The sequence below is a fragment of the Argentina silus genome (genome assembly GCF_951799395.1).
Source record: "Argentina silus genome assembly, chromosome: X".
NCBI lineage: Eukaryota > Metazoa > Chordata > Actinopteri > Argentiniformes > Argentinidae > Argentina > Argentina silus.
In genome coordinates, this window is record NC_139653.1 from 24802940 (window position 1) to 24817821 (window position 14882).

The following is a 14882-nucleotide window of genomic DNA, read 5'->3' on the forward strand; positions in this document are numbered from 1 at the left end:
TAGTTTTTGTCCTCATTGTCAAACTTAATAAATATTTAACCCTGAACTTCAAAACTAAATTGCTAGTCATACAATCATGTTGCTAGTCAACCAATGATGAATAGCCATGATTGGTTCGAGGATGAAAGTTAAACTGAAGTTTGTCTTTCCTCTGGATTGCTATTTTCATACAAAAATAAAAAAAATATCTATTTATTTCAGATTTTGTAGTGGAAGAAATCCTACGCTCTGCCTCTTGTCTGCGGTTTGGAATGAAGTAAAAGAAAGTTGTGTAGCATAATTTTGTCATGTTGTATATATTTCTTCTTCAAAGGTATGATTTTATTTGAACTTTAATTAGTTTCTAATCAACAAGAAATATCTTACTCTTATGTGGGTTTTTGGTAACAGAATGACCCAGAGACTTGGCTATTATCTAAAGCCAAACCATTTGCTAAAAATTAAATCTCAGTGTTTATATGAGTTGACCGTGGTCTACACTTGAACATTAGTGAGGTTTGATGTTTTTCTAAACACCCTAAAATACTTTTTCTGGTAGAAGTTTTCTTAGACGCCTTTCCATGTTTGACCAGAAGTCAAAGCCTTTTCTAAATGCCTAAAGCCTAATCCCTATTCTTATGATGGTAGATGGTTGAGAAATATGTTTCTGAACATTTCCTAAAAAATATAGACTATTAGCTTTCATTTGACACCCAATTTGGGATGCTCTGATGAATTAAAACAAATGTTTATCCTCATGGGTCCTTTTAAGCTGCCGAGGACTACTGGACAATCATGCTGTGACCAGTATCCTGTCTTACTGAATGATTGCTTTAAACTCTCTGCTCAAACAGGATGATAAGACGTCTTTACCAGGGTACTGGGAGGGGAGACAGATTTCTCATCTGTCATTTATTATATTCTAATAATCAATATAACCATACAGAGATTTTACTTTGATCATTAAAGCCGTATAATAGGTCACTTCAATCAAACTATACAACATCTGCTTCAATCAGTATAACCATGTCATGATGAATACACACTCACTGGCCACTTTATTAGGTACACCTTGCTAGTACCGGGTTGGACCATCTTTTGCCTTCAGAACTGCCTCAATTCTTTGTGGCATAGATTCAACAAGGTGCTGGAAACATTCCTCAGAGATTTTGGTCCATATTGACATGATAACATCACGCAGTTGCTGCAGATTTGTTGCTGCACATCCCAAAGGTGCTCTATTGGATTGAGATCTGGTGACTGTGGAGGCCATTGGAGTACAGTGAACTCATTGTCATGTTCAAGAAACCAGTTTGAGATGATTTGAGCTTTGTGACATGGCTCGTTATCCTGCTGGAAGTAGCCATTAGAAGATGGGTACACTGTGGTCATAAAGGATGGACATGGTCAGCAACAATACTCAGGTAGGCTGTGGAAAATATCCCCCACACCATTACACCACCGCCACCAGCCTGAACCGTTGATACAAGGCAGGATGGATCCATGCTTTCATGTTGTTTACGCCAAATTGTGACCCTACCATCTGAATGTCGCAGCAGAAATCGAGACTCATCAGACCAGGCAACGTTTTTCCAATTTTCTATTGTCCAATTTTGGTGAGCCCGTGCGAATTGTAGCCTCAGTTTCCTGTTCTTAGCTGACAGGAGTGGCACCCGGTGTGGTCTTCTGCTGCTGTAGCCCATCTGCTTCAATGTTCGACGTGTTGTGCGTTCAGAGATGGTCTTCTGCATACCTTGGTTGTAACGAGTGGTTATTTGAGTTACTGTTGCCTTTCTATCATCTCGAACCAGTCTGGCCATTCTCCTCTGACCTCTGGCATCAACAAGGCATTTTTGCCCAGAGAACTTCCGCTCACTGGATATTTTCTCTTTTTCAGACCATTCTCTGTAAACCCTAGCGATGGTTGTGCATGAAAATCCCAGTAGATCAGCAGTTTCTGAAATACTCAGACCAGCCCGTCTGGCACCAACAACCATGCCACGTTCAAAGTCACTTAAATCACCTTTCTTCCCCATTCTGATGCTCGGTTTGAACTTCAGCAGGTCGTCTTGACCATGTCTACATGCCTAAATGCATTGAGTTGCTGCCATGTGATTGGCTGATTTAGATATTTGCGAGCAGTTGAACACGAGCAGTTAATAAAGTGGCCGGTGAGTGTATGCAGTATTTTTGTTCAGTCATACACTGTTCAATGATTATGTTATGATCAGTCTATATACACTGTTGGATAATTCTGTTATGATCAGTATATACCCCATGATAATTTGTTGGGATGATGTTATGTCATGATCAGTATTATACTCCTTTATGATTTTGTGTAAAACTAGAATGACTATGTAATAACGGTACTAATCAAGATAGTCAGGTATAATCTTGTATTATTTAAAGGGAACATGTGCAGGTCAACAGCAAGTGGCCATGGTGATGCATGACCTGGGTACTGTAGTCCATCTGCTTGCCCCGTGCAGTCAGGTTGGTGCTGGGTATGTCTGTCCTTGGGCTCAATCTGTTTGGTCGGAATTCGCTGATTTAGGTGCAAAGCCACCCTGACCTAAGGGGCTCTTGTTGACCTGTGCATAGGTTACTAGCCCTGAGAATACCTGAATATAAAGGTTTTGCGAAAACATATCAGAGAGAGATTGTGCCAGAGAAATTAGTCCTTGCGCAGACAGCTGTTTTTGTCTCTCTCCTGCAATCTGTAATAAATGGTAACCTTGGTTGACTCTGGAATCGACGTGTCTTCTTTTATTTAAAGTATTAAAGTTGGGCCCAAGGGATTTTCCTTGCACCCTAACAATTCCTCTGCACCACACGAATACCTACACGGCCAAGCGCATATATTAACAACATTAGACCAGAATCCCTAACCCTAATCATATAGCCTCATTCACTTTATGCATTACCCACAGTACCTTGATATAGGCTGTGCCATAGAGGGAGGGAGCGGTTAGATTAGAACGTTAGGCTAGAACTCGTATAACCAACACTGTGTTCATGTTCCATTATGCAATGCCCTTTCTTTTGAGTACCAAGGTGTGTCGTCACTTCAAACAGTCCACATACATTTTCTCCCGTCTGGATTATTATGAATTATTAATTTAATTATTATAAATTCAATGCTTACAGGAATTTCCCTGTGCTATTATTCTAGTCAGTATCTTCAAAGTGTGCAAAACAAAAAATAACCCATTTCGAACATGTTCTCGTAACTTTACCATTTTAAAAGTCACAAACAAGTCATAACAAATTAGTGATTAATCTGGGAAGTTGTTGAATGGGTGGGTTCATGCTTTCAAATTGAACAATCGGCATTGATACAATGCCTATGGGGAAATTCGCTAGGTATTTGAAAGTCACGAGAAGTATGTCCGCTCCTCGGTACTCAATAGTCTAGCTGACTAGCTCTAGCCCAGGAACAGCTGCTGGAAGAGGAGGTATGGGAATGAAGTGGGGAGGTATGTCTATTGAACATGTGTCCCTTTCAGGAGTGGGAGTGATATTCGTTGTGGTGATATCTTATTCTTTCCCCATGTGTGTCCCTAGGTTAAAGACTGGAGGGAGCATAAATAGTTTTAATGTTAAAACGCACACAAACCTCCTCCCACTCTGTTTAATATTTCAATTAGTGGAACAACTAACTGTATTCTTGCCAGGAACAACAGATGCTGACCAAAGTTGTTCTGCCCCAAATCCTGAGGCAACACAGTGCATTAGAGTCCCCATAACCACTCATCTTAGCTGAATGTGGGGTCAGGTGTGTGTGTTAGGCCACACCTATTGATCTTCACCGAACTGAGCTCTAGGCCTAACTGAGCTCTAGGCCTAACTGAGCTCTAGGCCTAACTGCTAAATCACTGCAAAGCTAGTCAGAAATAGGAGAGTTAGGCTAATGTCACAAAGAAAGAAGTCTCACTAATGATACCTCTCACTCTCTCTCCATCTCACTCCCTTTCTCTCTCCCCACCCCCTCTGTCTCCTGTGTTGGTTTACTGAACAATCCAGTGAATAATGGTCTTTACAATCGGAGGTAGTGGTCTTGTGAATAGGGAGCTTAGGGAAAGAATGGGCTTTTCACAATGAAGAGGGCCATAAGCACTCTTCACCCGGTTGAAACAAAGAGACTTGCAGTTTAAGACACTACCCTTCCCCCACCCATGGCCGTCCATACAGAAACATAGGCCATGCCATGCAAGCACCTACACACAGACACACACACACACACACCTCACACATACACACACACACTCATTCACAGATGCACACACCCCAGCCTATTTGTATTTAGGCACAGCTGGTGGGTGCCCTAGGGCTAGTTAAGCCACCTGTCCATTGCTGGTAGTTATTGTGTGTTTCCCTGTTTTCCGAATTACTGAAAGGAGGTGGTTGTGGAGGGAGGTTGCTGAGAGTGCAGCAGCAAAGGTTAAAGGGGAGATGAAAGGTGGTGATGATAAAGATGCGAGGAAGGGACCGGATCAGGGAGGGAAGGTTAGAGGTAGTTGCACGCATGGAGAGGCAGGGGGGCAAAGAGGGGTTGGAATTGAAAAGTGATGGTAGGGGGTGATGTGATTTGAATTTAGGGAGATTGAGAGGAGGTGATGATAGGGGGGATATATTATAAAAGACTTGTGTGTGACTAGAGGGCATTCCAAATAGTTACTGTCAGTCCCTCTGTTCCAATCAATGACACTGATACTTGCCTGGAGAACTAGGCCCTACAAACTGCTCTCTAACACACACCTCATTTAACTGATCTAGGTCTTGTGAGTACGGGTGGGTGTTGCCAATTCATCTGTTTCAACACTCTCTCGTAGCTAATTAAACAGCAGGACTGTGGAGTGACAAACACAGAATTCCCACTGTGTATCTAACACATTCACACTCATTCTTTTGACGGGTATCTCCAGCAATGCTTGCTAGTCGGGTCTCCTCTCAGCAGACACCTGAATAATTTATACCTGCCCCCTTTCTCTCTCTTTTCCTTTCTTTGTAAGGCCATTTTTCATTCATCTCTCATTAATGATGGAGTAATCGCCTAATTATAGTGTGTGTGTGTCTGTGTGTCTGTATTACTGAGGCCTAGGGGGGCAGTAGGGCAGTAGAGGTGTGTGTGCGCGTTGAACAGTCAGAGTATGTGTTCATGTGAACTGCTCTTTGATCGTGTGACTGTTACTGAACTGTAAGTATGGGCAAGAATTAAGTTCAGTTTGAAAGAGAGAGAGAGAGAGAGAGAGAGAGGTGGTGCACAGGGTCCTGTATCAGCAGCACAAAATGATCCTGTTAATCATCAAGACCCAGACATACACAAAACAAAGTAACATCAACCAACAACATACAGGTCTCAACACACATACTCTCAACAGCTCTTTAGTTAGTTAATCTATATATTGATCCATTGCTTTGGTGAGAGATTTGGCAAAACTTTTCTCTCTCTCTCTCTCTCTCTCTCTCTCTCTCACTCTCTCTCACTCTAATGTTTTTGTGCTCTCATTGGCTAGTATTATTGTTTGCTTTTCTTTCTGTGCTGTTGTTCACACTGCAGTCATTCACACATGCATGCAACCTATATACAATGTACTCAGTACTTATACACAAACACATTAAAACACATCTTGTGACACCAACATTTGTAGATATTACCAGCACAACCCACACACCCATGAATAAATACCATAATCAAGACCCACAAACACACATAACAAACATACAAAAGGGCAGGAAATTAGGAATGGGATTGCTGGTATCATGCAAACATTCCAATGAAAGTGAGATTAGAGCCCTAATACATAACACACACTCATATACTTTCACTCATACAATACACACATATGCTATGCCATTTGCTTTGCTCAATGTTCTTTCTCTGCAGTTTTTCTTTGCTGTGTTCATTATAATCATGATCTCTCGCTGTTTTGATTTCAGATTTGCATATCCACTCCCACCTCTTCCTCATTTGCATACAACAAGAATGGCGAGCGGGCACCCCACTGACAAATACAGTTTCATGTACCAACCTGACAAGAGGTACGCCACATACATACATGCACACACTCGCAAGCACTAACCAGACATGCACAATATCGAGAGGTAAGTAATACAACACACTCACAGAACCATGACTCAGAGGTCTGTAGACACAGGACAAGAAATCATGGGAAGCTGCCAAATACTGCATGATGCGCTTTGTTCCTATCTTGTGTGTGTGTGTGTGTGTGTGTGTGTGTGTGTGTGTGTGTGTGTGTGTGTGTGTGTGTGTGTGCATGCGCGTTTAGTTTTAGATTTTCCAGTTACAGCGCTAATATCTATATTCTTTCTCTCTCTCTCTCTCTCTCTCTCTCTCTTAGTAAGAACAGATTACCCTCCAATATGAATCCAGTCTACAGTCAGCCTGGAGCTCCCTACGGAAACCCCAAGAACATGGCCTACACAGGTGAGGTGCATTCATACAAGTGAGGCAGGTGAGGTGCATACACAAAAATTAAGACAGATTAGTATAGCTTCTGCCATGGAAGGGGCCATTATTGGAAACAGTCATTTGAAAATATCATGCTTTTAAGCATATCATGCTTGCCAGCGTGTTTTGTCCACCCAAGTGTGTGTGTGTTATTGAGACAGATGAGTTGTAATGTGCACATCCTCTTCAATTACAAACCTCTGCTGTCTTTCTGTCCATCAGTATACTGTTGAGGCTCCTTACCCATCAGATAACTGCAACCAATAAATGCATTTGCACACACACACACACGCGCGCACACACAGAAACACATTCCCATCTCTCTCTCTACACACTCCCTGAACCCAGTGGTCTATTATGTATGCAACTGTGATTCGGTTCTCTCCTATGTCTGTAGGCTACCCAGGAGGTTATCCCACCACTGCTCCCACCTACTCACCTAACCTCTATCAGACAGGTAGTCCAGGCTATCCACCAGGTAAGATCACAACCCATACTAAATGGGTTCAAGCTAATAACCACAGCAAATGGAAGTGGAGCCAGGCGACAGATGCTCATGGTCCCGCAGTCAGAAACACACACACACACACACACAGTCCTGTAGTGTGAGTGACAAACTACTCGAAGAATCTGTCCTATAGCATATGGGTGACATTGGTAAAAATGCTGTACTAGTCACATATTTTATTGTGTTGAGTATTCAAGGTGTTTTGGAATGCTTTGTCTAGGGTTGGGCGATATCAAAATGATTTTATTGAAGATATTACTCTAGAAAATATCACAATATATGATAGCATTGTTCATTGCTGAAGTATGATGGAGACATGCCAGCGTGAGCTAAAATGACTGAACTGCAGCCCATAGAATGTATGGCTGGTGTTACAAACCAGTTTGGTGAATCAAAGAGACATGTTTTACCGCTACATATGCTTTGCCTTGCAAAGAGTCGGACACTGCACTGGTGTTTTATGCATGCATGCATGAGTGAGAGAGACTGCACCCCCTCCAGCTCCAGCATCTCTCTTTGTTCCCTTGTTCTTGCCTGTGTGAGCTTTCAGAAGCGCCTGTGTGGAGCACAATCAGCATTTGTGACCTTCAGGCACTCCTTGTGTCTGGGAGCATTTACTATACAGAGAAGGGAGAGGAGAGCAAGCCTTGGGTAACAATGGTGCATCTCACTAAGTGTAATGTGGTTTCCTCTCCTTCATCTGCACTGACCTGAAGTCTTAGGATATGTGACTTTATTCCTGTGTAGTGCCTTTATTCCAGGTATGGTCCTCGATTGGCCCTCTGCTCATGACTTAGGCAGATCAAAGAGAGGAGACCAATCTAGACTATTTGGATGCACTCATTTTGAGGTTACCAACTGCAACATCCCGATATCCCCTTTCCACCAACTCGAACCTAGTACTGGTTCTGGGCTGGTGCCGGTTCGCAGTTGGTTCTAGAGAGCCACGTCATTACGTCACTGTGTTCGCCTCCGGTTGCCTAGGAAGGCTAACGCAAACTTCAAGCACAACAGCAACAATGGCAGACTACGTCATCACTTTACTTTGCGAGCCTACTTCGGCATCCAAACACGACTGATACAACACATTTGTGCTGCTCATCGCGATTGCTATGGACGGCGATTACGTTCAAGAAGAAAGGTAACTACTTAAGATGTTTTGATTCTTATTAACACTGAACGTAACATGTTAATGTTAGCCTTAAGCTAGCTAGCTTTATGTCCAAAAATTCAACTGATCTAAACCTAGCTAGCAAACTGGAATACTAATGAAGCTCTGGGTTTTTAAAAATGGCAGTCACAAAGCTTTGGTTGGTCACGATAATCCCGCCCCCAGACCCTGACGTAAGCAGTTCGCGGTTTTGAACCAGCCAAGTGTTGGTGGCACTGCGGAACCGGTTTTCCTGGCCGAGAGCCGGTTCTTTTGCTGTCGAAACGCGCAGAACTGGTTCGAGATTCGGCACCGGCTCCGAACCGGCCCACGAACTGCCTTGGTGGAAAAGGGGTAGTCAGTGATGGAGACTGTAGTAATATGGCTTCACCACTAGGAGGAGACACTGTCATAGACTGAATGACAGCACATAGCACCACTGAGGGACTGGTATTAAGAGGATTTGTTTGCATATAGCTGTTCCTTTTGGAATTATGTTTGAAATATTTTTCCTTTCTCTCTCGCTCTCTCTCTCTAGGATATACCACAGCGGGTACTCCATATAAAGTGCCCCCTACTCAAACAAATGGAGCCCCTCCACCCTACACCCCTTCCCCCAACCCCTACCAAACAGCAATGTACCCCATACGCAGTGCCTACCCTCAGCAGAACCTATATGCACATGCACAGGTAAACAGACACACACACACACACACACCTTTATTCCCAGCTAAACTGATTACACACAACTGAACCTGAAAAAAGTCACGACCTATCTTCTGCTGTAGACTGAAGACCCATCTCTTCAGGCTACATCTTGACTATCCCTCCTAAAGACCTCTTCACCCCCCCACTACCCCTCTGCACAGTTCCTCTACTGTATTTTTTTATACTGTTTCTATACTACTCTATTCTATACTGGGCTTTTTTTAAATAGTAAAATAATAATAATAGTAATCCTTCCTTCCTCTAGCATTGTAACTGCCAGTGGCACATGGTCCTAGCATAGATTATTTTTTTCTTATGATGACTGATGTATAGATGATTCACTTACTTTAGACAAATGTACTTGTAAGTCGCTTTGGATAAAAGCGTTGGTGTTAAATGTCAAAAATGTAATGTAAATGTAACCTCTCTCTCTCTCTCTCTCTCTCTCTAAGCTGGTTTCCTACAGGGAGTGTATTAAATGCAGCCACAGGTTGTCCACACTACCACACAGACACACCCTAACTGTTTATCTCTCTGTATACAGGGAGCGTACTACACCCAGCCAATGTATGCGGCCCAGCCACATGTTATCCACCACACTACAGTGGTTCAGCCCAACAGTATCCCCTCAGCCCTCTACCCCTCCCCTGTCCCCAACCCTAGAAACAACGGAATGGCTGCCATGGGGATGGTGGCTGGGACCACCATGGCTATGAGCGCTGGTAAGACCCCTACAGTATGGCCAAGGGGACTCTCAGAGTGGTCTTTCTGGAGATACAGGGACAGGATCCTGTTTTTGAAAATGTCACTTGCTGATATTATAAAATACATTTTGCCAAAGCAATATGATCCTGTGAATCATTATGTGGGGTATTTATTTTAACATATCACAAACCTTTCATGCCAGAAGATTAAATTAGATTAGATTCAACTTTATTGTCATTGTGCAGAGTACAAGTACAGAGACAACGAAATGCAGTTAGCGTCTAACCAGAAGTGCAGAAATGTGCAGTGTGAACAATATATACAGGTAGTGCAGTATATGAGCAGTATAAGTAGTGCAGTATAAGTATAAGTAGTGCAGTGTAGCAGTATATGATAAGCAGAATAAATAGAATGCAGTATGAACAGTATAAGCAGCATATGAGCTGTATAGGCAGTGCAGTATAAGCAGTGTATATGTATTAACAGTAACAGAACAGAATAAATATGGAATGCAGTATGAACAGTATAAACAGATATGTACAGTATCTACAGATGTGCAGTATATTAACAGTAGCATTAAAAAAATAAGGATATGTGTATTATGAACAGTATAGACATATGTGTACAGAAGAGCAGTACAAAAGTCAGATTTCGTAACCTAATACATCTGATTATAAGCACCAAGCACTGTTCACAGAGCAGTGATGCTGTCTCACAGCAACTTTTGAGGATTTTACATGTTGTGGTGGTCGTTTTCAAAGTTGTTCCCGCGTGTCACAAAAAACTAAATAAGGATCATATGAGCTGAATTAAATGTAAAAGGCTTTGAATATAAAAGGCTCGGGTACACTCAGTTTACATTTAACAAAGACACGCTTGTTTTTTGTGCGAAATCTTTGAAAAAAGAATAATAATTTGGCGTTATTATGAAAAGCGTATACTCAAATATGAAAATACTGTCTAAAAATCAATCTATCTTACCTTTGTATTGTTTTATGTCCTGCCGATTTGAGAAGAAAGAAAACGAGTTGAAGAGGAAATTGAGCCTGTCTGGCCTAATGCTAATTACAGTAGTAGCCTAGTGCTAATCAGTTGGGCTGCAATTTTCCAGAATTTTTTTCTCTGGCCTCCATTGATTTAGTCACCCTAATTTTGGGCATCCTTCAAGGGTAAACACTCCAATAATTTGTGAACCGATTATGATAGAAACATGCGTTTTGGATCATTGGCTTTCTTAGAGGATTATCTGCGCAATTAATGCAATTTTTGATTAGACACCCTACATTGTAAATCCTCTACTAAGTCTACAACAGTTATGTCAATTACATCAAAATTTGGCTGTATACCTGAAACCCTCTGCATTACCATCACCAGTGGCATCATTGTAAAGCATAAACATCTTGTTTTGAATGTTCTAATTATGCTGTTGACTTCCTGTAGGTACTCTGCTGACCACACCCCAGCACACTCAGATTGGAGCACACCAGGTAACCATGCCAACATACAGGCCCCAGGGGACACCTGGATACAGCTATGTCCCACCCCACTGGTAGACTGCCCACTAAGTCATGTAAGTCTCCCTTGCACGCTTGTGTGCTGTCTGTCCCTGTTGTCTCTCACTACTCTCTCTCTTTCTATGTCTGTCTCTTTTGGTGTACTGTAATTTTTTACTTTGTTCTCCTTCTCTGGTACTGGTAAGAAGTGGAAATGGTATCTTACCATTTCCACTTCTTACCAGTAACTACGGCAGTCTCAGACAATAATTGTTGTCCTCTGTTTCTTTTGCCCTTCCAGAACTGGAGTCCAACATCATATGCAACTACTCGAGTCTTACATGGGCATCTATTGGTTACCATGGAAACCTGGCATCTGTCTGCAAGAAGAAAGTGCAACGGCTACTTTATGCATTCTTTAGTGTTTTACAGAAGCTGCTTTTTATTTTTTTATTCAACCTTTTTTTTCCTTTTTATTTTTTATCTGCCATTGCATTGTTTTGTTGTTTTTTATAATCAATTGTTATTTCTTTATTTGGAACTCCAGGGTGATTCAGACCAATCACAGGTGTCCGTTGCTCTTCTTGTGTTCTGTGTTCCGCTGGTGTGTTCCGACTTCTGCTTTCAGTGGTGGGAATGTATACGGCACTTCTTTATTATCTTCATCATCACCATGGCCATTATCTTTATCATCAACTTATGCTGCCAAATTTTCTAACGTCTAGATCAGCACAGGGTTTTAATCTAATTTCTTTAGATTGTCTTTTAATCGCTCTTTCTCTCCAATAGGCATAGGCCATATCCTGTTGTTTTCCTTGATTTTCATCCATCCGTTTCATTTATCCTTCTGGTTTCAGTTCATCCTCCACTGGTAAAGAGGGTTGTCTTCCAGCTTGTACCTGTTTCTTAGATAGATGTGGCTAGATTCACTGGCTGTTGAAACATGGTGTGTGAGTCCTTAGGGCCAGAGTACTTACCATCAATTATCCTCTTGTGTGTCCCAATATCCATACTAAAATACTAGTCAATATGCATGACCAATACATAACATGTTTTTTGACTGTTTGTATGTTGGGATACAAGGCCATTTTGAGTATTCCAGTACCTTCATTTAGCTTGTAAATCAGGTGAGTGTATTCAAGTTAGACTGATAAATTATTATATGATATGAATATATTTATATTAAAGCTCTGTGTGTGTACATTGTGTGTGGTCATGCACGCAGTCACATACTTTCAAACACATGCACACAGTGTTTTGGACACTCTAAAATCAGGATCACTTCATGGCACTTAGCTCCAACTCTGATGTCAATCAAATACTAAACATTATCAAAGGTGTGCCAGAAATTACAGTTTAACTTCACAATCATAATAAACAAAGACACAGAGTTGATACACACTCATATAGTCATACACTCATACACACTTCCACGGACTTCATGAATACGTAGGACATGGACAGAAACACACCACTCAGATAGCTTCTTCAGGAACATGCGTAGGAGATAAAGGGATATGAAAGCGCTGGGGTGGACAGAACAGAACAGGACAGGACAGGAGTGGGACCGGAAGATGCGTGAACTCACCCAGAGGGAGAAGTAGGCTCAGCTAGATGAGATACGTGCCAAGTTTCGGGACAATAAATAATAGGTGATGGAAATCAGAACTAGAATCTGGGGTACAGATCATTAAAAGGCATTTCCAATGTGAGGTAGAAGATCAAGTCTTTAATTGCAATAATAAGAGCCTTATTATACTATTGCCACAGAGTCATTATTTTAAGAGCATTTTGAATCAATAGAGAAAATCCTTACATCATTTCAGAATCTGGGATCTGGCTCCAGCTCTATCTTTTAGCCCTTGTAATTGCAGTTACTGTGTTCTGAGGAGAGAATAGAACATATCAAAATTCTGTTCTTGAATAGTCCACAAGTGAGGAAGCATTGACGACAATAATTTATACTAAGTAACAGGTACCTTTAGGCTTTGTAGTGAGAGAGTAGCAGTTAATATGCTAATTTAATCAAATTAAACAATAAAACCAAGTATTTTGTATTCTTAGTCCTGATAATGTTTATAATAGTTGTATAATTCTCAACAAAAGATTATAGCATTATTTCTCTTAGAAGGATTTATATAATCAACCACTATTTCAGTGTTTCACATTTTAAGAAAATATTGCGTTTTTCCCTTCATTTGAGCATAAATAGACAGTATACATATTCAGGTATAGTACCCTACAGCATTGGCTATCTTTAAGAATAATGCAGTATATTTATACAGTGAGTGGTACAGTAGTGTGTTCTAGCGAAGCATGGTTGCATCAACATGGCAGCTATTGTGTGCTTTTGACACATCCACCTCCCCTACCATACAGTATATGAACTAAAATGAGGAAGGAGAGAGAGAATTAAATGTTGGAATCATTTGAAATGTTGGGCTTAGTGGCATGTGACATACTGTGTTTCAGTTATCAGTTAACTATGAAGTGGTTAATCCAGTTATTTGGTATTTCTCAAATTAAAACATCCACTGTCTGTGAAACTCTTTGCTCACAAGTCGAAAATTAAATCTTACATAACATCTAGTGATGACATCTATCCTGCCGTCAAGTTACAACAGGTCCCCTTCCTTCTCCAGCTCTCTCTCTTCCTATCTTTTTGTTTTTCTGAATCTTACTCCACCTCCATCTTTTTATTTCTCGCACACAGAATTTGTCTTCCTCTATTAGACATGGCCATTTTAAAGATGCATTCAAATGACAACATTATGTATACTGTATTTCTGCTGTTAGGTGAGAAGTGTAGCCAGACTTGCCACAGCCAGTGGTAACAGTAGTTACTTAGGACACAGAGCAGTGTGGAGATGTCATACCAGAACTGCATACTGTATGTCCTTCATAACATAATCAAAGCAAGTCATTGGTGTCTGGATATGTGGAAAACAATAATCCTAGAATCTTCCTCAACAATAATGTGGCAAAACCTAAACACTGTTCTTAGGAAAAACTAGATCAGACTGGTGTCAGTTACAAGATGTGAGGTGAGAGGAATTTCATGTGTTTGGGGGAATATAAGCTACAATATAAGCTTGTCTAAATCATGGTCTATATCAATTAATTCCTTCACTTTTCATTTTGTATTCCATATATGAAGACATTTCCAAAAATGTGAAAAAAGTAATAATTCAATTGCATAAAGATTCTAATTGTTTTTCGGTGATTTATTTTCTTTTTTTTTAATAAATTCATAAATACACCGTATGCGAAGTCAACATGTTTTTAAACAAACACTATCACCCCTCTCTCTACCTCCTTCTTGCTCTGTCCCCCCATCTTTCTCTCTTTCTTATGCGTTGCAATGGTCATGTCTTTCGCAGTTTTCTCATGAATTAAAACAGTGCTATTGAAGGAATAATAGATTATTTTTATCTCCAATGTTCTGCATCTTTTAATTTCACTTGTTGGAGAGTAATGAAAGTTTAATTTGACACTAAATGTGATGCAAAAAGTGGAAATTCCTCGTCTTCCAAAATACTTTTATCCCTGGAGCGAGTTTAGGAAGAACCCCCTTGAAGTTTGGTACCCAGTTTGCACAAACAATGGTAACCATTACCAAACTGTTGTGGCAAACTATGGCACAACGTTTTTTCAACGTTGGGAGAATTGAATTGTATGTTAGCTATTGGTCCAGTGTTTGGGACCTATGTCAGGCTTGTGATATGAAGTGTAAATCTGTTTTTAATTTTTGTTTTTAATGTTTTTATTTTTTGAAATTCTGTTAGTGATCTTAGTACTATAACTAAGCCAAGTTTGTAATTGTATAATATTTACTGTAAGATGTAGAACATTGAATAACTATTAAAA

The 14882-nt window shown here is 40.7% G+C and overlaps 1 protein-coding gene across 1 annotated transcript in view; it reads left to right on the forward strand.

Annotated features, from left to right (window-relative positions):
* fam168a (family with sequence similarity 168 member A) overlaps positions 1-14882 on the forward strand; it is a 28589-nt gene extending 13707 nt beyond the window's left edge. The window contains exons 2-8 of the mRNA XM_083695946.1: positions 5920-6021; positions 6342-6427; positions 6849-6929; positions 8648-8799; positions 9362-9539; positions 10963-11092; positions 11317-14882. Coding sequence (XP_083552072.1) covers positions 5966-6021; positions 6342-6427; positions 6849-6929; positions 8648-8799; positions 9362-9539; positions 10963-11075 — 666 coding nt within the window. The 5' untranslated portion in view covers positions 5920-5965 and the 3' untranslated portion in view covers positions 11076-11092; positions 11317-14882. The remainder of the gene's footprint in view (positions 1-5919; positions 6022-6341; positions 6428-6848; positions 6930-8647; positions 8800-9361; positions 9540-10962; positions 11093-11316) is intronic.